Below are 26,308 nucleotides of genomic sequence, written 5' to 3'. Positions count from 1 at the left end.
CAAAGACTGTAGGTACATACACACACCCCACTTTCCAAGAGAAAGTTTCCTGGGTGACCACCAACCCCACACACACAGCTTTGACCCATTGGAAGGACTGGCTATGGTGTCTTAATTTCTATCCTTTCTAACCCTGTAATATCACTGGCAGCAGGCATGCCCAGGACATGGATGGCAGGTGTCCTGCCCTGGGGCTTCATTAGCCAAAAAGTTCTCATGCACACAAAGCACTTCCATCTTCCACATTACTAACCTAAACACAGGACCCCTGCTGCTGTGGCACAAAAGACAGGTCTGAGTCTCAGATGAAATAATGCTTATCTATGACCACATGACACCACTGGGTCACGGGAGGAACTGTATCCTACTGTGCCTCTTTTTAAACTTACAAGTATTCTTGATATGAGTTGCTTTTTGCCCTCTGAAGAAAGGACACAGCCCACCACTGTGGGCTATACTCTATGTAAAAAAAACTTTCAGACTTATGTCACTTAGGCCTCTGATGTCTTTTCCTAAGAAGATAGGAATGGGAAGATGTGGGGTGGGGTAGTTTTACAGATGAGGAAACAGAGTTGGAGAGACACTAACTATAATTGTTCCACAAGAAGTTGAGATTGGAGCTGCTTCCATAGTTTGTTGCCACTGAGATATTCTGACCTGGGGGTGGGGGGAGAGCTGAAATGCTCATGGCTCTGAGAAGGACATCTCAGGGTATCTAAGATCCAAATAGGGTCCTGCTGTTACCATCAAGAGACTGGTCCCTTTAGGATTAATGGAACAGTTTGTGAACTGGAGCCTAAAGGATGGGAAAGGGTATCTCCAATTCATTGCATAGCTACCTGGGATTAGGTTCCAGGGTGTGACATAGAAGACAAAAGGGAGAGGGACAGCAGTTCCTTTCACAGGTGAGGAATTCCCCCGCTCCCCAAACCCAAACTCTCTTCAGGCTGAAGAATCCTCCTCCATGCTAAACTGTGGAGTCAATGAGTGAGCTAGATCATGCCTCCAATGCCAGCATACAGAAGCCTGAGGCAGGGGACTGCAGGCTCAAGTGTGGCTTGGGCTATGTAGCCTGACTCTTTCAAAATTTAAAAAAAAAAAAATGTAAAAAAAAGTAAATTTCATTTTCCATGAAAGTCTTGCTAGTTCCAGAAGCCTCAAACTGCTGCCTGCTGTACAGAGTCTGGTTTCCCTCAGATTCCTCCTCCTCACTTGTTGAAGAGGAGGCCTGGTGGGAACCCCAGGTAATTGCAGGCTAAGACGTGGCCACAGTAGGGGAAGTTCAATTAATCAGCATCTCTACTCTACTTTGAATATTTCATAGTGCAGGTCTAGGCCAAGCCCACTGAAAGTCAGGGGAAAACAGCTCTGTGATTAGTGGCACCAAAATAAACCAAGTTGTAGCCTTGACTCTTGCCAGAGTTTCCTGGGAGAAAGAACAGGGGTACTAGACTGTGGGCTGAACTTTGAAAGAAGTAGGCAATATCCCAGGTAGCTATGCAATGAACTGGAGATACCTTTTCCCTTCCTTTAGGCTCTGGAAACCTGGAAGATAACCCCATAGGCCAGGGCGGATCTGGCTCTGCAAATCCAATAGGACCAGCTTCCTGGGGGAAGATGGAGAGGTGTGCAGTGGGCAGATAGGAGAGAGGATATCACTCTATAAGGGCTCCAGTGGCTGTAACACAATGGGAGAGCCAAGGAACAGTAAAGTACACCTTCCTCTCTGGTCCACTGGGTAACTGCAGACTCAGCCTGGTGGCTCAGTTCAGGTACCATCTGTCTCCCCAGGCAGCAGAGGCCTAGAGTTGGTATCTCACCTCTGCTGGTAGGTATCTGTGTCAATTATCCCTTTGCATCCTCTGTGGTGGAAACAAGGGTAGATGTGTTTGACCCGTTGACTACTTTGTGACTCCTTGGAAACCAAAATCAACCCAGTGCCTTAGACTACAACCCAGGATTGGGCTGGAGAGGAGAGAGGGTGCAGACAAATCTTGGGGGAAATTACAAAGAAGGCAAGGACTTGAAGATCACTGGAGACATGCTCCCTCTGACAGAGGATGCAAGGACACAGATTGTCCCTGTTTTCAGTCTGGAAGGATTATTCTGTGGAATAAAGTACTAGACAGATTTCCTAGAATCCCAGGGGATAGAAAGCTAAGGCCTATAGAGGGAAGGCAAATTTTGACTCCATTACAGGAAGCGAAATATGACAGGCAAAACTGTTCCTAGAGATGGTCAAGTCTCCAGAGTTGAGGTCATGTGATGATCACATAGTAGAATTGGGACCAAGGGATATCAAGCACTCAATATGAGTGCTGCCTTCTATCTGAACTCTGAGATGACATTATTTGTGAAAGGTACTTTGCTGTGGGAGCAAAAAAATGGACATAGCAGGAATGTAGACAGTACAAGAAGCAGCATCATAGAAGCTCCTGCTGACTGAGGTCCTGCTGTGTCCCCGAGTCCTGAGCATTCCCAGCCCTTTGAAGGGAAAGCCTCTGGCTCAGGATCAGAGTTTCTGCCCTTTGGTACCTGGCCTCTGACAAACTTCCAACAGAAGGCAAGATAGCTCCTGCAAACGGTGGCACCATCTGTCACCTGCCTGCCAACCACTGATTAGAGATGTCCCCACAGCAAGGCTGGGCACAGGGCCACACTCCATCCAGTGCACTCCCAGGAAAGCCCTCTCTCTGGCCCAGTTTTCTGTCCAGTGTCAGGCTACCAAGAAACTCCATGGAATCCTTTTACCTAACGCAGCCCAGACTGGTGGCTAAGTGGGGCCCCTGGAAGAACTGATGCTATTAAAGAATGAACTAATAGAACACTGGTACAATTAGAATAGGGACAGTCAGGTGGGAAACAGTATAGGTTGCAGAAAAGCTTGTGCCTCAGGGTAGGACAGCCGAGATGTGACTCCTGCCTGTACTTTCCTCCTAAAGTGATCCTCTAAGCAATGATCTAACCTACCTAATCCTGGGTGCACCTCTGGAAAGGGTAGGTCGGGCATGGTAAGGTTTAAATGAGGGACTACACATGAACACCTTGCCTTAGGTACCACTCTTAATATCGCTGTGCTTCTGCTTAAGAGGTAAGGGGTTTCCCATAGTGACAGGGCTAGAGAGATGTATTCCGGGTGTCACAGAGCATAAATGTGGAAGCCAGGGTCTGGGATTCATGTCCTGGTGTCTCATGAACTTGTATTTCTCTGACCCTCTAAGCCTTTCCCAAATCCATAACATGGAGGTAATGATGCCTTCCTCCCTGGTTTGCAGACTCCAGCACAGATTCTGGCACTCAGATAAGGGCCAGGTCTTCCCCTCTCCCAGCTGAAAACAAAGGATTCTAAGAGCAAGCTTTAAAGGACTAAGGAAAATAAGATTTATGCTTTTCTACATGCCAAGCTACTCCCCAGGACTTTCATTCTGCAGAACACATGTTAGCTCCGAAATGTTTATGGGCCTTTCTGACATACGCAGAACTAAAAATACCACCCTCTGCTTATGTTAGGCAAAACTGATAAAATTTTAGCCCAGCAGGAATTCAGTCAATTTCCTGACTGGTTTTGGGTAAGCAGGTGATAACAGCCCTTTTCCCTGTGGGCCTTGGCAGGGGAACGGTGTATTAGCAGTCCAGGCCCCATTGTCTGTGGATATCTACCCCACAGATGTTCCATGGCCCGACTCTGTGTAAATACAACTGGAGAAAGGTCCAGATGTGGGGTTCTCCCCAGACACGGAAGCTTTGTTTCTGAGATCTCCCTTTCTGTATCAGCTCCAGCCCCAGGTCATTCTTCCTACCCTGCATAAGCCCCAGCCCCAGTTTCAACCCTACCCAGCTGCCCTGGGCATGAGGGTCTGTGGACCCAGCTGAGAGTGCCCTCCCTAGGGACTTTCCTTGTCTTTGACCAGCATCCCCTGACACAGGCACCCTGCTTCTTACTGATATTATGGAAACGTACTTCTAGGCAAGTGGATGGCTCCACACCTCAAGCTTCATCTCCTGCCTCTTCCCTCCCCATGGTCTGAACCCCAGGAATAATCTGGCTTTTTTCTGCTCAGGGTCATTCATTCATGCTGTGAACCTCAACAGTGCATTCTAATGTCAGCTGGCAATCCATTATAATTCTATGCAAGTAGAATGGACTTGAAAAATATCAAACTTTCAACTCAACTCCAAGGTGGGAGTGACAGAAGATAATCCACAGGTACTTCCGTCCTCCACACATGCACGCCATGGCACACACATACACATGAGACACTCACACTGTATGTGGGCCTTGAATTGCAGCATCAGTACATTTCCACTGTGTATCAGAGCAGTTTGGAGGTCCTGCATCTATGCCTCTTTTCTCTCCTTACCTCAAACCCTCTCCTGCCTACCTTTTACCCAACCTTTTGTGTCCTCAGTTTAGATACCACAGTCTCTAGTGAAGGAATCTGATCCTCTTTTACTGCTGGCCTCTCTCAGCCTGGCCTGATGGCCCTGTTACGCTCCTCCCTGCCTTTCTCCCTATTGACTTGCTTCTTGAATAGAGGCTCCTCTGAGTCACAGCTAAGCTGTGATCTTGGCCTCTGATATCTCAAACATAGCTTGAGATAGGTATTCGGAGCTAGGTGAAGAGGGAAGATATGCTAAGGGAGGTAGAAAGAGACTCCTGTGATGCCAGCTTGGTTCCTCTGCAGCACTGAACTAAGAATGGGATTTAGTGATTTTTTTACATAGTGACCCAGCCTGTGGGTCACTAAGTATTCAATGTTTTTCTTGGTTTTTAAACATTTTATTCTGTTTCAAATATAGAACCAGACATGAGGGAACCATGTGATTTAGAGTAATTCGCTTCACCCCCTTGAACTTTTGTGACCTCATTGCTAAAACAAGAATAGAGAAAACATAAAATAAGAGAATAGCACCTAGCTTGCACTGTTGCCATGGGAACTGGGAATACTATGCACAGGGTAACCAGAACACAAACATTTAGTGAACAGGTTTTTTGTTTGTTTGCTTATTTACTTGTTTTGTTTGTTTTATGAGGGGTCTCAAGTAGCCCAGATTGTGATTAAACTCACTGTGTAGCTGAAGCTGACTGTCTCTTTTCTCCTGATCTTCCTGCTTCTACCTCTCAGATACTGGAATTGCTGGTGGGGGCCACAGTGCTCAACATAAACTGATTGCATGCATAGCTTCTCTTAGCTTTGTTTCCAATACTGCGGAGTTAACCTACAGCCCTGCGCAAGCTAAGTTAAGGACTCTGGGACCAAACTCCAACTCCAGCTTATTTTTCTGTTCATTCTTTCTCTGTCTGAAATGCTATTCTGATCCCCACCCCCACTAGGTAGGTCTCTTGCCTCCACATTCCAGTTCTTCCAAGACTAGCTCAATGTGAAGGAAAATGACACCAAACCAAAGCAGAAATAAAATGTGGTAAGGGTGCTTGCTTTAAACAAATTAAGGACTTGAGTTCAAATCCCTAGCACCGATACAAGAGAAGAGAAGGGATGGCTATAGGAACAACCTGTAACCCCAGCACCATGAGTCTCTCTGGGCTTGCTGGTTGCCAGCCCACCTCCACACTCAGTGAGAGATCCTATCTCAGTGGAGAGCGATCAAACAGCACACCCAGTGTCCTCCTCTGGCCTCTATAGGCAGGGCAGCACACATGTGTGCATGTATACCACAAACACACATGATACATACTAAATGCTAACTTTTGAATCAGGAGGTCTTGGGTTCAAGTCTTAGCCTTGTCCTTTACCCACAGTGTAAACTGAATCAGCTCCCAGAACCATTTAGCCTGGTCTCCAAGATGAAAAACACAGGACTAAGTAGGAAAGTCATGCTCTGTGCTCAATATATATATATTGATTTTGTCCTCCTGTCCCAGTTCCTTTTTCTTGCCACTGGAAGACCACATCTGATACCCAAGTCAAAGTCTAACCAGCAACTTAGGTATCCATGGTTTCTCACTCATCAATGCCCTTTGCACTGACAGGGCTTCTGCTGACACTAGCCAGGCAGAAAGCTATTACAAAGCTTTTCTCTCAATCATCTCTGGTGACACCAACACACTTAAGTAGTGAGGGACTGGACTACTGTTCTCATGGAAAGGACCTGTTCTCACTACACCTTTGTGGTGGTTGGGCTGCAGCTGGGGAATAATCTCAAAGAGCTGTGCTCATGAGGGGCTGGCAAACAAGCCTGTGCCAAGGCCTTGATTGGTTCCTAGATATGTCAGCATCAGTGTCCTCGCACAGGGACCGGTATTCTACCCGACTGCCACCACAGGTGCAGATGCTTCATCTAGCTGGAAGCCAATAGCCAGCCTACCTTTTATTCCTTGGGAATTCTTTGTCTGTCACTAGAGTGCCCCTAAAGACCCCCATCTGTTTAACTTAGCTCATGGTTTGAATTCTGACAGAATATTATGCTAGGATTCCCCAGCATGTAATAAGGATACATGCTCCACTATGTTCATAGCAGCCCTATTTATAATAGCCAGAAGCTGGAAAGAACCCAGGTATCCCTCAACAGAAGAATGGATGCAAAAAATGTGGTATATATACACAATGGAGTACTATTCAGCCATTAGAAACAATGAATTCATGAAATTCTTAGGCAAATGGATGGAGCTGGAGAACATCTTACTAAGTGAGGTAACCCAGTCTCAAAAGATCAATCATGGTATGCACTCACTAATAAGTGGATATTAACCTAGAAAACTGGAATACCCAAAACATTATCCAAACATCAAATGAGGTACAAGAAGAATGGAGGAGTGGCCCCTGGTTCTGGAAAGACTCAGTGTAGCAGTATAGGGCAAAACCAGAACAGGGAAGTGGGAAGGGGTGGGTGGGAGAACAGGGGGAGGGAAGGGGGCTTATGGGACTTTTGGGGAGTGGGGGGCCAGAAAGGGGGAAATCTTTTGAAATGTAAATAACAATATATCGAATAAAAAATAATTTTAAAAAAATGTTGGTGATGATAATGGTGATAATGAGGACAATGACAACTATGATATTAATCATAATAATTTCCTAATCCCTTATAGTGGCACAGAGTATTGCAGTTGTCAAAGCATTGAAACAAATCAGTATCTTGGCTTGAGAAACCTTCCCAAAGTCATACTACTAGGAGGTAGCCAGAGCTCCTCCTGCCTCATTCAATCAGGGGAGAGAAGGCACGGGACACCCTTGATAACATAGCTGCCATTTTAGGTTGGTTATTTAACTTCTCTAAATCTCACTCTTTCCATAAAATGGAACTAGAGATGCACAGAGATGCAAAGAGTGAGAACACAATGTGCCGATCAAGCCCTTCACCCTATCCCAGCTGATTGCAAATTATTCTGGAACTCTGTGCTCTGGGCATGGCATTGCTCCACCTATTGAAATCAGAGACTCCATGATTACCTGGAAGAGACCCTTAGGAGACTGGTGCCATTTATGCTGAGAACAGCAAGGACTCAGGTGGCAATACACTAGTGTTGCTGTAACACAGCAGTCCCTGCCTGACCCTCTTTGAGGGTATACAAGCAGGTTCATAGTTGCTAAGAGACTTCAAAGTTCTTCATGCTCCTGACAGTAACCCCAATTAAACTCATTGGTCAACTAAGGTAGACTTGAGTGAAATACCTTTTTGGGTTTGTCATTGGTGCCCTACCTGGCATAAATAGACATTTATCCATGTCTCCTTGGGAAAGTTTAATGAGAACATGGCAGTCGTGGTTAGTAAGGGAGTGGTGAAGGTGACGATGGCTGAGAGTTAATCAGCTATCAAGTGGTCAAGCCATAGCATGTGACAAGGTCCTTACAGGAAACAGATTCACCCCATATGTCATTAGTGAAGAGACAGAAGTGTGGCAGGCTCAAGGAACCAGCCAAGGAAAGATGCCCAAGACCTCAAAAGAGCAGGAGGGGTCCATTCTGGATCTTCACAGGGGAAAATCCTGTGCCAGAGGTAAATAGGCCACCTGGTGGGAATTAGTATAAAAACAGAGCTACAGAAAATAAAAGAAGTAAAGCAAACACCCATAGACCTCTCGGCAGCCACACTTCAGCCGCTCATCTGCCTTTGCTCCTCCTACAGGGGAACATTACAAACAATAAATATTCAGCATCAGGACAGGGACTGGGAGAGTTGAGTAATGGCAGGAAACTGTATAGAGACGACCTTCTGTTACTGTGATAAACACTATGATCAAAAGCAACTTGGGAAGGAAAGGGTTTATTTTTATCTTAAATTTATAATTCTCCATGAAAGACAACCATGGCAGGAACTCAAGGCAAGGAACTGGAGGCAGGAACTAAAACAGGGCCACAGAGGGATGCTTCATGCTGGCTTGCTCCCCATGGTTTGCTTTGTTCGCTTTCTTACAAAAGCTGGGGTTGCCAGCCCACAGGCTGTCCTGGGCCCTCTTCAGTCTGTCATTAATAAGGAATGTTTGTGTGCTTGCCTACCGACTAATCTGATTGATAGGTTTTCACAATTAAGGTTCACTCTTCCAAGCTGACCTTCATGTTGACAAAGAAAGCTAATTGACACAGAGACTGAAATAGAGACACATGTCAGGGAAAAGAGACTGGGGAAATGAATTGTTCTGGGACAATAAAAGGACATGGAAAGAGAGTTTAAAGAGGCAGGTCGAGAAAGACCTAGAATACATTCTCCTCTTGGGTTTCATGGGCAGTGGAGAACCCGGAGGTTGATTGTTGGGTTCCTTAGTCATCTGCAGTTGATAGAGAAAACCACAAGTTGATTGCTGCTTGTTTCTCAGGTCTGAAGTTTGGGAAATGCAGTATCAGGAAGCATGATGGGGACATCTTCTTGCTTTGGGACTATGTGGTATGGGGTGTCACCTAGCACACTAGAATGCAAGAGAGAAACTTGCTTAGGCATCTCTTCCCTCTCCTTATAAAGCCGCCAATCTCATCTGGAGGTCTCCAACCTAATCAGCTCATCAAGCCTAATTATTCCCCAGATATCAGCAATACAACAGTGGTGTGAGGGAGGGGGGCCCATGAGGAGTGGGGAGAGGGTGCAAAGCGGATTGAAGTCATAGCAATGGGTAAGAAAGTACCAGGTGTGTTGAAGCAATGTGTGTCCTCCTGCTTGTTCTCCACCCACGCATGGATCACAGAGACACTGGTGGGAATAAACACCTTCCCCAGCAAAGCTCCCATCCTTCTGCCGAGAGCCCTAGGTCACCGCCTACTTCCAGGGAGTTCTTCTCCATCTCCTTCCTTTTTCTCCCATCCCCTTCTCGCTCAGCTAAAATGCCAATTTAAGTGTGAACTCTGTCTGACCCCCTATCTGTTCAGAAGAGTAAATATTTACTGAATTGCTATGTTATTCGGAGGCTCTCCCTGCCCCTGCTCTGCCTGGGGATGTCTGAGTTGTTCTTAGGAACTTGCATGCAGTTACTGTCTTTGTCTTGAAGCTGTTGGACTCAGCCAGGAGAGACACAGATGGAAATATTACATCCACCAGTTTTGCAGCCATAGTTGCTGATGGTTCTTTGACGTGTCCCTTTTTCAATTGTAACTGACATCTACTTAAAGCCTTCTCAATTATGACTTTTAAAACTGGGTTTCTGACATTAATAGTTAATATATATTGAGCGTTAATTGTATGCCAGGGGCATATATTGACACACTTAATCCCCAGAATAGGCTAAGAAAAAGCTTTGCAGTTAAGGTAAATGAAGCACAGACAGGTAGAGTGACTTGTCTAAAGTTACCCAGCTGATCAGTTCAGGGACACATACTTTGAACACAGGCTGATTATTACACATAAAAGGACATGTTTCAGGATTCCCTCTAATTTAGCTTTTATATTCAGCTAGGTTAGTTGTTACATATTCAACTAAAGTGAAACACCAAAAGCTTGTTAGTGTTAGAAAGAAGGAAATAAGTGCCAACCAAATCTCGGTTTACTTATTATCCAGTGAACATTGGTAAACACTATGAAAGCCTTCGAAGGGAGAATTAGACTCAAAACCAGTATCTAGTTACCCGTGTGAAGAGGGAAACATTAGCATGTCCGATGGGGTGGGGAGAGAGCACATTGCACAAGGAAGTACAAGTGGTTCTTGGGATGCAATGAGATGGTCCAAATCTACAAGTTTATTTTAGCCAAGAAGTCCAGAATTGGTCCTAGTGGCTAGGCAGGGATGCAAAGGGGGCACGGGCAGATCAGTGGCATGATCTGGGCTTTGAAAATTCACCTGGCATAGCCCAAAGGAAACAAAAGGATCCGAACATCCATGCGCCAAATTTAATTCTCTGGGTCATAACTTGGGCTCTAGTAGAGCTGTGTGACCTTGGGCAGAAGAGTCACCCTCCACAACTGAAATTTGCATAGTCCCATGACCCACAGGGCAGGATTGGCAAGGAGATCTGATAGTTATCACTTATGATAGTAGTTAAAGGGAGCACCCAATTAATATTGGCTTCTACTACAATTATATTTGCAAGTGCTGGTGCTAATTTGGTATGATTATGAGGTGTGTTGACCATGGCTGTTCATGATGGCTAATCTTTATTGTGTGCTATTCATAGCAGCTGCATTTCTATCATTCTGGGGCTGGAAAAGCCGCAAGGGACAGATGCAGTAGCTGCTGTAAATCTTCACCCAAATTAAACCAAAACAGTGCTGTGGGTCAAAAACCATTTTGGGGTTATAATATCAATCTAAAGAGTTATAATCAGCCTCTCTTTAAAAATTAAAAAAGATTGAGGGGCTGGAGATAGGGCTCAGCAGTTAAAAAGCCTTGTTCCTTTTTCAGAGTGGTTCACAGTCACCTATAACTCCAGCCCTGAGAAAATCAGACCTCCACAAACACACACACACACACACACACACACAGAGAGAGAGAGAGAGAGAGAGAGAGAGAGAGAGAGAGAGAGAGAGAGAGAGCTCCTATTTAGCTACTTTTTAGCAAAACAGCAAAGACGAGAATGTTTTGTATATCTGTGTTGCTCTGACAAATGGAACAAGGGAAAGCCAGAACTGCAGAGGTTAGAGGCTTCTGGAAAAACAAGCCATCTCATTTGTTGATCAGTTGAATGATATACCGCTTTCCTCATAGACAGAGCTCCTAACCCTTTCAGGAGTGGCGAGAGGTTGTGCTTGTGCCCCAGAGCTGAAGAAAGACTCTAGAAGGAGAATGCAGATGCTGCTAAGTGAAAAACTCTCAGACTGTCAGTCTAGAGCAATAAAGCCACTGCTTTTCTGACCTAGCTGAGACTGAACTCAATGCAGTGTTAATATGTAGGCAGAAGGACAAGACACTGAGAAGACAGATAACAACCAGTGCTGGTGAGGATATAGACAGGAGGAAACCCTGATACACTGTGGTGGCAATGTAAAGCCAGCCACGATTTAAACCAATACGGAGATTATTCCTGGATACAGTAATAATGCCTGCACACTTACTGTGATCTAGGGAGATAACTGAAGAAATGTTTACTTCCTGGCATGGTTATAGTCAATCATTTCTCAGATTCCAGAAGAGCCCTTAAGTTCAGAGTTTGGCCATCTTTCAGCTGATATGATAGGAATAGCAGAGATGCAGCTCCTACCTCCAGCTATTACTAGGACCAGCACCCTGTGATCTCTGGGCATCATTGATCCCCAGCCCTAGGGAGAACATGAGGCATCTTCAGGCCCAGTAACAGCAAGAGGATTGTTCATGAGAGGCACCAAATGCCAGTACCCTATGCTGCTGACTGTGGCTTAGGATGGGGCCTGCCGGCACCTCGGGAGCCTGGTTAACGAGTCACTTTGACCCAAGAGTATGTTGAGTGCAGGATAGATCCTGGCACTGTCTCCTCCGCCCAACTTGGGGACTCAATCTTTCCTTGATTTTCCCCCCTGCAGACCACTCGGCCCTGAGTGCGGCAAGGGCCCAATTCGTGGATGTGGAAGAGCGTGAGCCAGAGGCCATGGACGTGAAGGAGAGGAAGCCCTATCGCTCGCTGACCCGGCGTCGCGATGCTGAGCGCCGCTACACCAGCTCATCAGCCGACAGCGAGGAGGGCAAGGGCCCACAGAAGTCCTACAGCTCCAGTGAGACCCTGAAGGCATACGACCAAGATGCTCGGCTAGCCTACGGCAGCCGCGTCAAGGACATGGTACCACAGGAGGCCGAGGAGTTCTGCCGCACAGGTGAGTGAGTGCACACCAAAACGTGGACAGAACACAAATGTGTACAGGTGTGCGCCTGCGTGAAAATTCAGGCGAGCTGGCCAGGGAGGAGGCGCCTCTAGAAAAATCCAAGGCCCTACTGCTTTGGCCCCTGGATCTGGTAAGGGCCCGATAGGGTTCATTGCGAGGACAGACCTGTTCTAGCCCAGCTGCCTAGCTTAGAGAAGGGCATGGAGGCTGGGCTTTAGCAGCAGCCTCGAGTCAAGCCCTCCTGCTGAACTTTGTGCTCCTGCATTACACAGTCACAAGCAGTCACCCTATCACAGTGACAGGTGAGGGAGGCCTCAGTGGGATGACACCTTTAAGTTGTAAGCATGATAATAGAAGTAAGTGCTAAACAAATGCACAGCTTAGATTGGGGGTTTATTCATTCCACAAGCAGATCTTAGCACCTTCCTTGTGTCAAGCTGTGTGACCTTGAGAGAAAGCAGTTCCGAAGGTTAGACTCTTAACACTTAACACTTAGCGATTTAACCAGGAAGCTATCCTGGTTGTCAGAGCCTCCTTCCTCATTTCTTTCTTACTGTCCTCACCAAAGTCTAGCTATCCCTTCCCAGAATACCTTTCAGCCAAACCTTCTTCTCCTTTCCCTCTGCCATTGGCCAGTCCTGGCCACGGTTATATGTTCTGGAGAATTGGCCTCCATAGCCGGTGCAGTCCAGGCCGCTCTCTTTTGTAAGCCACAGTGCAGCTTGAGGGTGAATCCATGCATTGTCTCCTGGCTCCTCAGCGTGCCGCTAGGAGGCCTTCCCCAGTTTCCCTCTTGTCTCCCTAGAATTTTTTGTCTCTTATTTTTTTTTCCCACCTCTCCACAGCCCACCACCATCCATGGCCTAGCCCAGCTAAATTGTTGCTGCATCCAATAGGGAAGAGCCCTTCCTGCTGTGCTACCGCCTGTTGTTTTGCCTCAAGGCCTCTGTGAGGCCTGGTGGGTGACCTAGTCCCTCCCAATGGGAGCAGCCCACAGGGGTTCTGCCCTGTGCAGCTCCCCTCCACAGACAGCTTCAGCCACACCAGAGGCTATGTAATTCAAATATGGTTTAACAATGCTGTTAAATCCTCACAACAATCCCAGATTGAATCACATACCCAAGATCAAATGAGAGGAGCACACAGGCACACACACACACTCATACACACACACACACTCATACACTCATACACACACACACATATATATGCTCACACACATACTTGCACACACTTGGGCTCTCTCTCTCACATACACACACACACACACACACACAGAGAGAGAGAGAGAGAGAGAGAGAGAGAGAGAGAGAGAACCTATGGCCTCATTTCCACCCCCTCCCACAGGCCTGGATCCACAGGAAAGCTGTCCCACTAGCAAGGCTGCCTCTCAGACTTGAAAAATGGCGGCCCCATGGCCCTTCCCCAGCTGTCACTGAGAGCTCAGGCTCTGGCATCAGACAGATCTGGATCTGAATTCTGGCTCCACAGCTGTAACAGCCCTAGGCATCCTCACCTGTGCAGAGGGATAATGTCACCTAATGGTAGGGTGCTCTCGAGGATTAGCGAGGACTGTAAACAATATCCGTGCCACCAGAGCCTGGCGTGTAACTGACACTTTATAAATGCTACCTACTGCTCCTTGTCACCTCTGAGCCGTAGGGGAAGGGAAGAGGCATGTCCCCTCCCAAGCTTTCCTCTAACTCCTCAGCTTATGCTTGACAGAGGGCTAAGTGAGCCTGTGGCTCAGATGCAAGCGTAGCTCACCAGGCTTAGAAGAGGAGCCCCTCGGGTTCTTGTGGAGAACAAATATCATCCTACGCATGTGCGGCACAGTTTGCAAACTGCCATCTGAGGTGCTGAAGGAGGTAGGATGGCAGCCCACACTTTAGACACATCGGGGAAAGAGGTCAAAGGTCATAAAACAGAACTCATGAAAAAAGTCTCCCACCTCACCAGTTGCCTCACCGGGATCCCCGAACTCTAGGAGTTGGGGCTTACGTTGCATTCCTTCTGTCTCTGGATACCTCAGCTCACTGCTATGGATGCCAATGCCGACTGCTTAAAAGGGAATGGCGGGCGAGCCATATGGAAATCAGTGTGGCCTGGCCATTTACGGCAAATAAATTTAAGTTTTCACCTAGCATAGCAGTCATTCTCTATAACATGAGTAGCCTCTCTTGAGAGGCTCAGCCCAGTAAAGCACAGATATGGGCTGGGCGGGGACCAGAATAGGGCTAGAGTGTGCACGGGCACAGGAGGCAGGACTTGGAATGTGCAGACAACTGCGAAGGAGATAGGGGAACTGGGGCCCCGATGTACACTTTGGTTTTTTTTTTTTTTTCTTAGAAGGAAAAAGAAGAAGAAGAAGGAAAACTGAGTACAGTATGGCACAAGAGGGGTGGGAGTCAACAGATGAACATCTGGTCTGGCCCACACGCCAGCCAATCAGAACATTTGCCTGGCCACTGAGCACAGCCCCAAAGTCCCTGAGGCACAGGGCCTGCTGATGTGAAACTCTTGTCTGGCAGCTGGATGCAGGGAAGATAATGGAGAAGAGAAGTGACTGCAGTAGCCAGGATGGAGGATCGGAGGCACCAGGGGCCTCTGGCACTGAACACAGGTGGTTTTTTTATCCACCAGTCTGGAAAGGTTTCATGACTTAACCTCAGATCATGGCTGTGCTAGCAGCTTCTGAACTCTCTCCCATTCCAGGCTCCCCTGGCCAGGCCAGAAAGGAACTGGTGATTCCAGGAACCTAAGCAGGGCTCATCCAAGAGATTCTGTCCTGTTCTGGACTTGTTGACAAGTCCCGTCTGCGAGAAAAGACCAGGAACGTTCCATGCAATTTAACAGACATGTTACACGGTGTGCCTTGAAGATACTGCATTTGGCTGGGGACACAGAAACTTAGAGACAAAGGAGACATACTATCAGCCCGTGTAGAAGCCACCTTCAGCAGAAGCGGCAGGCAACTCCACCATCGAATAGCACTGGGGCGAGGCATCTCCCAGAGGGAACTAACTAGGTGCAGGAGACAGTGAGCTATGAATAAGGATAGGTAGATAATGGGGCGCTTTCTCAGAGGAAGGCAGTTTGAATCAGCTTTTATGCACAACACTGGGCGGGAGAAGGAGGGATGAAAAGACCTCCACAGGCAGGGGAAGTGGCTGGGGTCAACACAGTCAGCCCAGACACAGTGAGTGCACCTGTGCACCTAGGGCAAAGGGACTTCTGGTTTGGCAAACTTCCCCAGCACCTTCCCTGATTATCTTGTTTCCTCTCAGGCACTAATTTCACTCTTCGTGAACTGGGACTGGGAGAGATGACGCCCCCTCATGGGACCCTCTACAGGACAGACATCGGCCTCCCACACTGTGGCTATTCCATGGGGGCCAGCTCTGACGCAGACCTGGAAGCAGACACTGTGCTGTCCCCTGAACACCCAGTGCGTCTGTGGGGCCGGAGCACACGGTCAGGGCGCAGTTCCTGCCTGTCCAGCCGGGCTAACTCCAACCTCACGCTCACGGACACGGAGCATGAGAACACAGAAACCGGTGAGTGGCTCACCTGGCCCGTTGGTGACCCAGGCTACCAGGGCAGGGTTTTAATTATAATATTGATTCCCTGCTCCATCATGGGAGCTCTGGCGAAGCTGATGAAAAATTGCTTTGCCCTTAGTGGGCAAAAGTCAGAGCCTTTTGCAGTGTCACATGAAATACCCACCCATCAGTGACATGTCAGAGTGGGGTCACTGCACTTTCAGTCCAGTCTGGGCAGGGCTAAAGGGCTGGGTTATTACTTACAAGGTGAGGGAGCAAAGGGCTTTGGATGTTGTTAGCCATTCCCTGGTAGAGCTGGCTCCCTGTGGAGCCCAGAGGGCCAGGCTTTGGGATCTAGCATCCAGGTGCTCGGCAGTCCTAGGGAATCTCCTGTCCTATTCATTGGCTTCTGTTACTCAGGATTATGGACCAAGACTGTCAAATGGGAACAACTTGACATTTGGGGTGTAGGGGAGATAATTGTAGGCTTCAGATTTCCAATTAGGAGTAAACAATTTACATGATTGTGTGTGTGAGGTGTCCTAGAAATGTGTGGCATAAAAACGTGCCACGTTAGCCCACTGTGGTTTACCCTGCCAGGTCAGCCCTGTGGAGAGGTCCACTGTGGACCAGTGCTGGGGCCTTGGAGAGACTGGCAGAGCCTAAAACAACCCCACTTGGGGAGACCTGTTTCTGAGAAGCTCAACTGGGAATGTGTGTTCATTACTATAACTGGCAGCGCAACACAGAAGGTTGTTTATAAAAAAAAAAAACTCAGAATGAGGAGAGCCAGCCAGGTGCCAGTGCCCCCTACTGGCCGCCAGCTCTAAATGCAAGAACCTGGATTCTCAGCCAGCATCTAGGTTATGGTTGAGGGCAGCTGCAGCTGAGCTGCAGATCAAAACCCAGACTGGAGACCCGGGCAGCTGACCAGGGTAGTCAGAACCTGGTAGAGGATTTCATTCCCTTAAAGAGCCAACTATAGCAGGATTCCAGGTGTCGATTCTGCCCTCTGGGCCTTCGGAGTTCTTTGTAGGCATTAAGGAGAGACAGGGCCTAAGAACTAACTTGACATCGTCATGCCCTCCCCCAACTTCAGGGAGGGTCCTGTGACCTCAGCCCCTGTGGGTCTGCCCTTCCACAGTGGATAACTTGTACTCTTTCATCTGCCACCAAGGCCCAGGCTGAGCTAACAGCCCTGACGCCCTGTTCCACTGCACACAGAGCCACGGCCCAAGTTTAAAGGACAGGGTCACTCAGGGAAAATGAGGTCCAGTTGGAGGAACAGGAAGTACATACGCCATCACTGGTCTGGGGTATGGCATCAGTTGGAGGAACAGGAAGTACGTACGCCATCACTGGTCTGGGGTATGGCATTGGTTGGAGGAACAGGAAGTATGCACGCCATCACTGGTCTGGGGTATGGCATTGGTTGGAGGAACAGGAAGTACGTACGCCATCACTGGTCTGGGGTATGGCATCAGTTGGAGGAACAGGAAGTACGTACGCCATCACTGGTCTGGGGTATGGCATTGGTTGGAGGAACAGGAAGTACGTACGCCATCACTGGTCTGGGGTATGGCCTCGTTCGTGTGGCGCTCTGGCCCTCACTCTCCCCACTTATAGTTTAAATGAAGTCTGTACCCCTCATTTTCTGAGGTCCTAGATTAGAAAAGGGAAGGTGTTGTGTTTTGTTTTGATTTTTAAATTAGGAAAGGGAAAGTGTTTTGTGACGTCACAGCGAGGAAACAGTAAAGAAGCGTAAGCCGGCTTCTCTTGTGCGGGACTTCTCAGAGCCTTAGAACATTAACATGCGTGCTGATGGATACACTCCCAGCCTCTGCAGGGAGCACGCTTGATAGTCTCTAACCACAAACCCTTTGTTCTCAGCTCCTCAGGGAGGGGCAGTGTTGCATAGCTGCCTTCTGTAGTAGCTGAATGACATGCAAGCTCTGGAGTCCTGGGATTCTGGTGGTCTAATGTGGTATGCTGAGGACTGAGGTACAAGAGAAAGCAAGAGGGATGGAGAGAGTTAATCACGGTTCCTGATTATCAATGCCCAAGCTGCCACTGAGCACTTCAGCACGGGAGCTCATTTACTGCCTCTTCAACTCTTTGAAGTCGATTTTATTACAACCATTGCACAGACACAGGGAACTGTAGGCACAAAAGCTGAGAAATCTGCCCCGCTCACATGCTAGATGGAATTAGAACTCTTGGCCCTTTTACCAATCTAAAATCTGAACTCTGTTGACTTTAGTTACTCTGTTGAATTTTCTGTGTAGCAAAATACTAGGATTGTCTGTTCTTTTGAGGGCTTCTTGCTAAGGTGCTGAAGGAGCACTTTCTATGAAGTCACGACAGAATAAGACGCACATCACTCACATTATTGTCTATCGCTGAGAGCTGAGTTACTGCTGAATTAAGCCTCAGTTGTGGGGATAATGACACATGCCGTGAGTCTGCAGATAGTGGGGCCAGGAGGTTGGTTGCTGGTTCCCCAGCAAGCCTCACCCCCTCTTTCCATCTCCACTCAGATTTTAAAGCTCTACTTAGGGCTCTAAGGCAGCTAGCTGTACTCAGAGGAAATGGTCAGGCAAAGGAGTGGAAGGGGACTCCAACAAAAGACTTCTGATTTCTGCATCTCTTTCAGGCCTGGACACCCTACAGGTTTCCATACTCTCTTGAGCCCTGACTCCACTGGGAAGTTTCTGTTAATGGCTGTTTTATACTCCAGCCTGAATAATGATGGTGATCTTCGGGATGACTTGCTATTATTCATTGATTAGGTTCATAGAACTGTTGCCTAGCTGAGGAAACTGTAGATCAGAGAAATGAAGGGCACAGTCCTGTGTACCTGGCTGAATGGAGGCCAGAGAGAGTCTGTTCTCTCCACAACCCCCTTATCTCCTGCCTTCCCATCCTACCTCTCACCATCTCTCCCTCTGCCACTCAACCGCCCACCCCTCTAGACCTGGCTCTCTCCATTTTCTCTGAGGAGAGCTTGGATCTCATCAGAGGAAGGAGGGATCAGATGTATTGAATGTGTTAGCTATTCATCCCATCACAATGAGGCCACTGCTCAGGAATGAAAGCAATCAACACTCACCAAGGGCCCCAGTGCACACATGGAATAGCCTCTAGTCCCCATAACACCGCCATGACAGCCTCATCCTCCAGATGGGAAGACAAACACTCCACAAACAAAAGCCAACTAACATGCTGGCAACTCTCGGCGTGTTGGGAAAAGCTTTGACTGGAACGTGAACCTCTCTGGTCCCTTGTTTGCATCCATCTGAGTCACAGGGGGTTTTGGGTCCTTTTAGAACACCAGCAGTGTGAATACTAGTTCTTAAGGGGGACCTCCTGATAAATGTAAAAGGCTGAACCACAAACCCCTGTGACCTCCAACCACAGAAATATGCACTCCCCTTTCGCACCCGGCCTTGCATCAGTCAGTAGTAATGGTCAACAGTATTGACAGTAGTGGGAGCTCCCACCGAGGTCACAGGGCTGCTGTGTGCAACTGTCATCAGTAATGACTTTTATAGGGTCCATTAAAGCCAGTTTCTGTCCCTGAAAGTTAATGTCAGCCACTTTTATGTCATTGTTTAATTGAAGTAAATACAAAATTGACTGGCAATATACATCTTCCTCCTCAAGACCATCAGGCAGAGCTGGCCTTCAGGCCCCTCCTCCTGGAGGAGGGAGTCACCCAGCTAGGGGCAGCGAGGAGGATCCAGAGTGACAGACACCCAGTAGGCATCCAATAAATGTTTTTCAGAAGACAGAGGATGTAATAAGGGCTCCATTCCCAACACTGGGGAAGGATGGCAAAAATCTCTCTTGTGGATTCATGTGTCATTTGTTTTATGATTGTTGAGTGTCCCTGGCACGGCAGGCATTATTCTAGAATGTAGGAAGCTGAGCAGCAGTGGGAGAAGTAGGAAGTTAGGTTAGCCACCTGTGGTGCTGTGTAATACCAGAGGCATCCCAGATTGGAAAAATCACTGACTTCAGAGACCCGCCCTCACCTCCACCCCACTCCCACCCCCCACCCCCATCCCTGGGAGACCTGGACCAAGTCCCAGCTGTTAAGCCTTGAACAACTTGGTTCACCTTTCTGAGCCACAGAACCTGTGCTTTAAAAGCAACACACTAGTAGCTATTAGAGATGGGGGAGGGGAGCATAAGGCCTGTGATGGTCTGTATATGCTTGGCCCTGGAAGTGGCACTATTAGGTGGTGTGGCTTTGTTGGAGTAGGTGTGTCACTGTGGGTGTGGGCTTAAGACCCTCATCCTAGCTGCCTGGAAGTCAGTCTGCCACTGGCAGCCTCAGATGAAGATGTAGAACTCTCAGCTCTGCCTGCACCACGCCTGCCTGGATGTTGCCATGCTCCCACCTTAGTGATAATGGACTGAACCTCTGAACCTGTGAGCCAGCCCCAACTCAATGTTATCCTTTATAGGATTTGCCTTGGTCATGGTGTCTGCTCACAGCAGTAAAACCCTAACTAAGACAAGGGATGATGGTTACTGGCTACAGACCTCCAGTTGGGAGAATGAGAAGGTTCTGGAGATAAAAAGGGGTGATGGACATACAATATTGTAAACATACTAATACTGCTGAGCTATGTTCTTTAATAGGGCTCTGTATTAAGTAACTTTAATCACCATAGTTTGAAACTATAAAATCTGAGGTCTGGGGTGATGGTACAGTGAAGTACTTGCCACATAAGCATAAGAACTTGACTCCATCCTTAGATCTACATTTGAAAAAAATGAATGGTCAGGGGGCAGTGGCAAGCTCGTAATACTAGTGCTGGAGTCATGGATCCCTGGGTCTCGCTGAATAGCCAGTATAGCCTAATTGGCAAGCCCAAGGCCAATGATAGATACTATCTCAAAAACAAAAAAAGAATTAGGGAGACAGTGCCAAAGGAACCATACCCACAGTTGACCTCTGACCTCCACATGCATGTGCATACACGTAGACCCATGTGAACCCATAAAATATGTATACACATGCACATAGAAGATAAAAAGAATTAAAATTAAAAACATAAAACTTCAGGCCAATTTTGAGGTGTTGCTAGCCTATCTGCCACTGGGGAAGTCCCTGCCCCATGGGCCCTGAATTCAGGCATCTGATCACGCCACTGGGGGAGTCCCTGCCCCATGGGCCCTGAATCCAGGCATCTGATCACACCACTGGGGAAGTCCCTGCCCCATGGACCCTGAATCCAGGCATCTGATCACGCTACTGGGGGAGTCCCTGCCCCATGGGCCCTGAATTCAGGCATCTGATCACGCCACTGGGGGAGTCCCTGCCCCATGGGCCCTGAATCCAGGCATCTGATCATGCCACTGGGGGAGTCCCTGCCTCATGGGCCCTGAATCCAGGCATCTGATCACGCCACTGGGGGAGTCCCTGCCCCATGGTCCCCGAATCCAGGCATCTGATCACGCCATTTGCTTAGGGCCCACGGGAAGGAGGGCCTCACTTTCCCTGAGTATGCCGAGGTCAGTCCACTTCCTTGCTCAGGTTCTGAACCTGGGTCTGGAGGGCTGGTGCGATCTGTTTGAGCAGCAAAGAGAGGTATTCCCAGAGGAGCCCAGGGCAGAGCCATACCTGGAGGCCTGAAGGGGCCTGGGTGGCCTCTCTGCTTTCATCCAAGGTGCCAACTTAGAAAATCACTTAGAAAATAAAATGAAATTCAGGTCTTTCCTCTGCACCCCCATGATTACACAGTCTGGCATCAAAGAGGAAATAGTGAGTTAAGCTAATGAGGCATCAAGTCCACAGAACAGGCAAGTATCTCCAGGGCGTGTGAGGAGACAGCTTCTTCTTACCAAGTAGGCTCGGTGCACCCTCCACCCTCCCTGGCCCCAGACCCTTGAGATTCATTCTTACCAAGATCTAGAAGAAAATTCTTACCAAAATCTAGAAGAAGGCAGCCTACATACCTTCCTGAGAATAGCCATGTTTTTAGAGAATTTGTCTCTTATTGGGCAGGTCACCATGTAACTTCTGAGCACACTGTGAGCCCCCAAGTTCCTAAAGAGGCTGAAAAAAACCTGGTTTAAGTCAGAGAATTTAGTAATAATGAGTTAGAAGAGACTTTTTTTTCAGGAAGCTCGAAATGTTCAAAGAGTTGCAATTCAACCTGCCGTCCAGAGAGACAGCATCTTCCAGAACAGGGCGTTGAGCCAGTCAGCTGGACCTGAAACTGAACAGCGCCCTCCTGCTTGGGAAGGCAGCCCACATACCTTCCTGAGAATAGCCACATTTTTAGGGAGTTTGTCTCTTATTGGGCAGGTCACCATGTAACTTCTGAGCACACTGTGAGCCCCCAAGTTCCTAAAGAGGCTGAAAAAAAACCCCTGGTTTAAATCAGAGAATTTAGTAATAATGAATTAGAAGAGACTTTTTTTCATTGTCTAGGTAGGCACATTGATCTGGAGTTCAGTGGCATGTTGAAGGGACAGCCACAACCAAGACTTAAACCCAGATGTGCCCCTTTCCATCATCATCGTCTTGCTTGCCAACTCCACTCCATGGTGTGCACTGTTTTGTAGAAATATGTGCGCAACTCGTAAACTGTGAGATCTGGGAAATAATCCTGGCTATATCTAGGTCATAAATTTTCTTCTCCATGTTAGAAATGTCCAGAAAAGCAAATGAACTTACAGCCTCTCCAATATGATCTGGATATAAAAACCAAACCAGGCCACTTTTGAGCTGTATCAAGCTAGAGAAAAAGTTTAAGAGGAAAGTCCAATTAGAAAGCATCTGAGAAAGTGGAGGAGGTGCTAGACCCCAGGCCTTGAGGATCAGGAGGAATTTAACAGGTAAAGAAACTGAAAGAAGGGCATTCTGTGTAGACAGCCAGCAAGGGTGTCCCCAGAGGCTGTGCTAAATAGACAGATGAAAGCGTGTTGTACCGGGAATCTGGGGATGGAGAATGGGAAGATGTAAGACTGAATTCAGCACTGTTCTGTATGATCTGGGGAATGCAGTAACCATTCTTTCTGTTTCAAATGAGCAAGTTTAGTAGGCTTGTAACAAACAAAAGTAAAAGAACAATTAGCAAGTACCATATAGGTAACAAAACGTCATGAAAGCAGATACATTTAACATGCAGCAGGACAGGGAAACAACATGATTGGGAGAGAGAGAGAGAGAGAGAGAGAGAGAGAGAGAGAGAGAGAGAGAGAGAGAGAGGGAGAGAGAGAGAGAGCAAACAGAGGTAACATCATCAAACTGGGCTCACAACACCCAGTAGAAACCGATTGGGGAAGAATCATTCTTGTTGGTATTTCCACCCAAGAGTCCCTCTCAGGAGTGAGCTTCTGACTTCTTATTACAACCACACGTGTTTTTATATTGTAAGATAAACAATAGTAAAGTCTGTTAGGAATTGTTTGCCTTCTATCTGTTCTCAAGGACACGGTGTTTTTAATATCCTTAGGTGTTTGCTGTTTTTCCCTGTCCTTGTTACAAAGGCAGTGGGTACCCTGACCCACGTCAGGATTTGGAGGACATTTGATATAAACATGCTTGAGTCTGAGACAAGGGAAGACTTTCTTGATACCGCAGTCCATTCTTGGCAAGCACAAAATCTCAGGAAAATTCATTGAGGCAATGTATATTTCAGACACCATGCTATTCCTTGAGTACTTGCTATAATCTAGGAATGGTTTTAAATACTGAGATTCTGTCAGTCATCAAAACTGCTCACTCTTAAGGATATTAAATTTTAATGGGGAGACAGATTGGGAAACTAAACTGTATAGTGTGTGTCAAAATAGTAAGTGTTGTGAGAACAAGGCCCAGGGTGAGTGAGAAGAGTTATAATTTTAAATATGGTGGCCAGGGAAGGCTTTATAGAGAGAGACAGTGAATTGGGGGTATTGTCATCGATAACAGGAGCTGTGAGGATGTGGACTGAATACCAGCAGAGGGAAGGACAGCTGCGGGGACCTTCGTGTAGAATAGGAACGGCTTGTTTGAGCAGCAACAAAGGGGCTGGATGCCAGAACAGGGGAGGATGCCAGAGATGGCCGGGGGGGGGGGGAAGGTGTGCAGGCTGGCACCAGGACTACCGAGAATTCTGACCTAGGATAGGCAGGGTCTAACCAGTGCAGGATCATTCTGGATGCTGCATTGAGAGGAGACTGCAGCAGGTACAGGTTCGAGTGTGATGCTAGGGCAAAAATCCATGCAAGAAAGGATGCAGAATCTGGCCAGGCAGGCAAACCCTGTAAGTAGCTAGGGTTGCCACTGGGGGACTTCCCTGTCCTGCTTCCCAGGAATCTTGCAGCACCAAAGACCCCCTTACTCTTAGTCCTGTGACCAGCAAGAATTCCCAGGTACTCTAGGGCAAGAGTACATGTATTTGGTGTTGCTGGATTCCTTAGCCACCGGCCTGTTCCCTGCTCCCCCTCTCTCCTAGTTTGTGGCTTTGATCCTGAACCACCATCCCCAGCTGCTCCTCATCCCAGCTCTCCACCCTGCTGCTGATCATCTTGTTTTCTGATCCTGCTGCTTTTCTCCCAACCCTGGCCTTGCATTCTCTTCCCCAGGAGACACTTGGTACTAGCTTATTTTGCTAAAATCCTTCCTTTAACTACAACCCGTCCTCTTTCTGCTCAGAGGCCTCAGACTGCTGTAGAAACACGTGGCAAGGGGCCTCTCCTCTCCAGCACTCCACTGTGATCTGGAAGCCGTGGTTTAAAGGCCACTAGCAATTTCTTGGGAGGTCCTTGTTAGAGGACCTTAGGAAGTCCTGATCCAGAACAGGTGCTCCCCACCTCCCTCCCACTTGTAAACTTGGTTAGAGCTAATCAGGCTGTGCCCTACTTCTGAACTGGGAAGGAGAAGGAGATGGGGTGAGTCAGACCTTGCTAAATGAAAATGGATTGCTTTCTTAAAACTTGGTTCAGACTCAGTGAGCGTGCAGAGAGGTGCCGCAAACAAGAATTTTGCCTTTAATTTGCACCAACATGACTTTCAATTCCAGTGGAAGTAACACAGTGACCGAATTCCTTCCCAAGATATTCGGAAGGCATTTCCCTCCTTGGGTAATAAGCTCTGCTCTGTCCAGGGCAAGTTGGTTCCTGAGCCTGTTTGAACACCATCTCACTCAAGATGAAAGAATAACCAGCGGTGGGAAGAGAGCCCCTGCTCAGGAGAGCACAGTTCCAGTACAGCCTCGGCATCGAGGGACAAGCTGGTTCCAGAACTAGGCTGTAACCAGCCCTTGTGTGATGCCAAAGCAGTTATTTCTTTTCTCTGAGCACCAGCTAGTCAAATAGGGACTAAGGGATCTCAGTTGGTGGCATGGAAAGAGGATCTCAGCAACTTAGCAACTGAGGGACTTGATGCAAATCACTAAAGTTCAGCGAGCCTCAGTTTCCCCATCTGCAGCTTTGGGATGAGTACCTATTACCTAAAGATATACTGAGAGTAGAAATGAGTCTCTCCATGAAGAAATAAGGCACTGTTCTCCAGTCAGGGCATGATAACCAACTGTGAGACAAACTCCACGACTTAGGAGTCATTGTTACCTAGGAGCATCGTTGAAATAATAAATGAACTAGGGAGATGCAGGAGAGAAGACGTACACGGAACCAATGTACGGTGTAGGTCACGATGTAAAATGCTATCTATGGTTATAGATTTCTGTTGTTTCCAAAAGTTTAAAGGGCCAGTGAGATCGCATAGCAGGTAAAAGTAGTTGCCACGTTAGTCTGACCACCCAGGGTTGATCTCCTGAACCCACAGTGAAAGGAGAGAACCAGCTCTTACAAGTTATTGTCGGATCTCCCATACACCATGTGGATGCATTCTTGCCCTCACATCACTCGTGCACAATAAGAAATGATTTTTAAAAGACTTAAAATGCTCCACACATAACTGGATTCTCTAAATGTTAATTCCCTTACTTTTTAAAGACCCCTTAGCTGAAAAACTCCATGATTCACTTCAGGATGGGTTTGACCAAAAACCATTAGCCTACTACCTCTAGGCCCCCTGCCTGAAAAGGAGTGCCATCTGGGCAGAGGTTTGGGCTCTGCGATCTATTTGGCTGACTCAAAAGTCTCTGAGCTTGCCTGATAACACTGGACCCCCTGGCCTGTGGAACCGGTCCTCCCTCCCTTCTATGCTTCCCACATAAATGTGGGAAGAGATGACTCATAAGCCTAAGGGTAACCATGGGCTGGGAGGGTGGCAAGAAAGGCATCCTCAAACAGGAAGTGCTGCCCTGGGGGCTGGATGAGTCATAAGCCACCTGGACCACTCTGCTCAGCACAGCGGTGATGGTCGAGGACCTCGGGGGCACATATTTAAGAATACCACATGTAGCTAGCTAGCATGGCAAGTGGGCTTAGCATCCCCCAAACCCTAGAGCCTTACCACAATTAAATTTCACACTAATCGCCCAGGTAGATGGACCACCATGTAGAAACAGCCGTCATTCCTTTGACCTCATTGTGGGGGAAACACGGGATAGACGAAAGGTAAAGGGGGCCCAAGGGGCGCGTATGGGCTTGATACATGAACCTTGATGTGGGCAGGATGACCCTGG

General features: G+C 47.7%; 1 protein-coding gene across 1 annotated transcript in view; it reads left to right on the top strand.

The window, feature by feature from the left end:
* Tenm4 (teneurin transmembrane protein 4) overlaps positions 1-26,308 on the top strand; it is a 561,145-nt gene that overhangs the window by 189,928 nt on the left and 344,909 nt on the right. Inside the window, 2 exon segments of the mRNA XM_052158525.1 lie at positions 11,878-12,165; positions 15,462-15,731. Of these exon segments, the coding sequence (XP_052014485.1) occupies positions 11,878-12,165; positions 15,462-15,731 (558 nt within the window).

Source organism: Apodemus sylvaticus, chromosome 1 (assembly GCF_947179515.1).
Source record: "Apodemus sylvaticus chromosome 1, mApoSyl1.1, whole genome shotgun sequence".
Taxonomy (NCBI): domain Eukaryota; kingdom Metazoa; phylum Chordata; class Mammalia; order Rodentia; family Muridae; genus Apodemus; species Apodemus sylvaticus.
The sequence above is the reverse complement of the archived record's forward strand: the minus strand, read 5'-3'. Positions and strand labels throughout refer to the sequence as shown.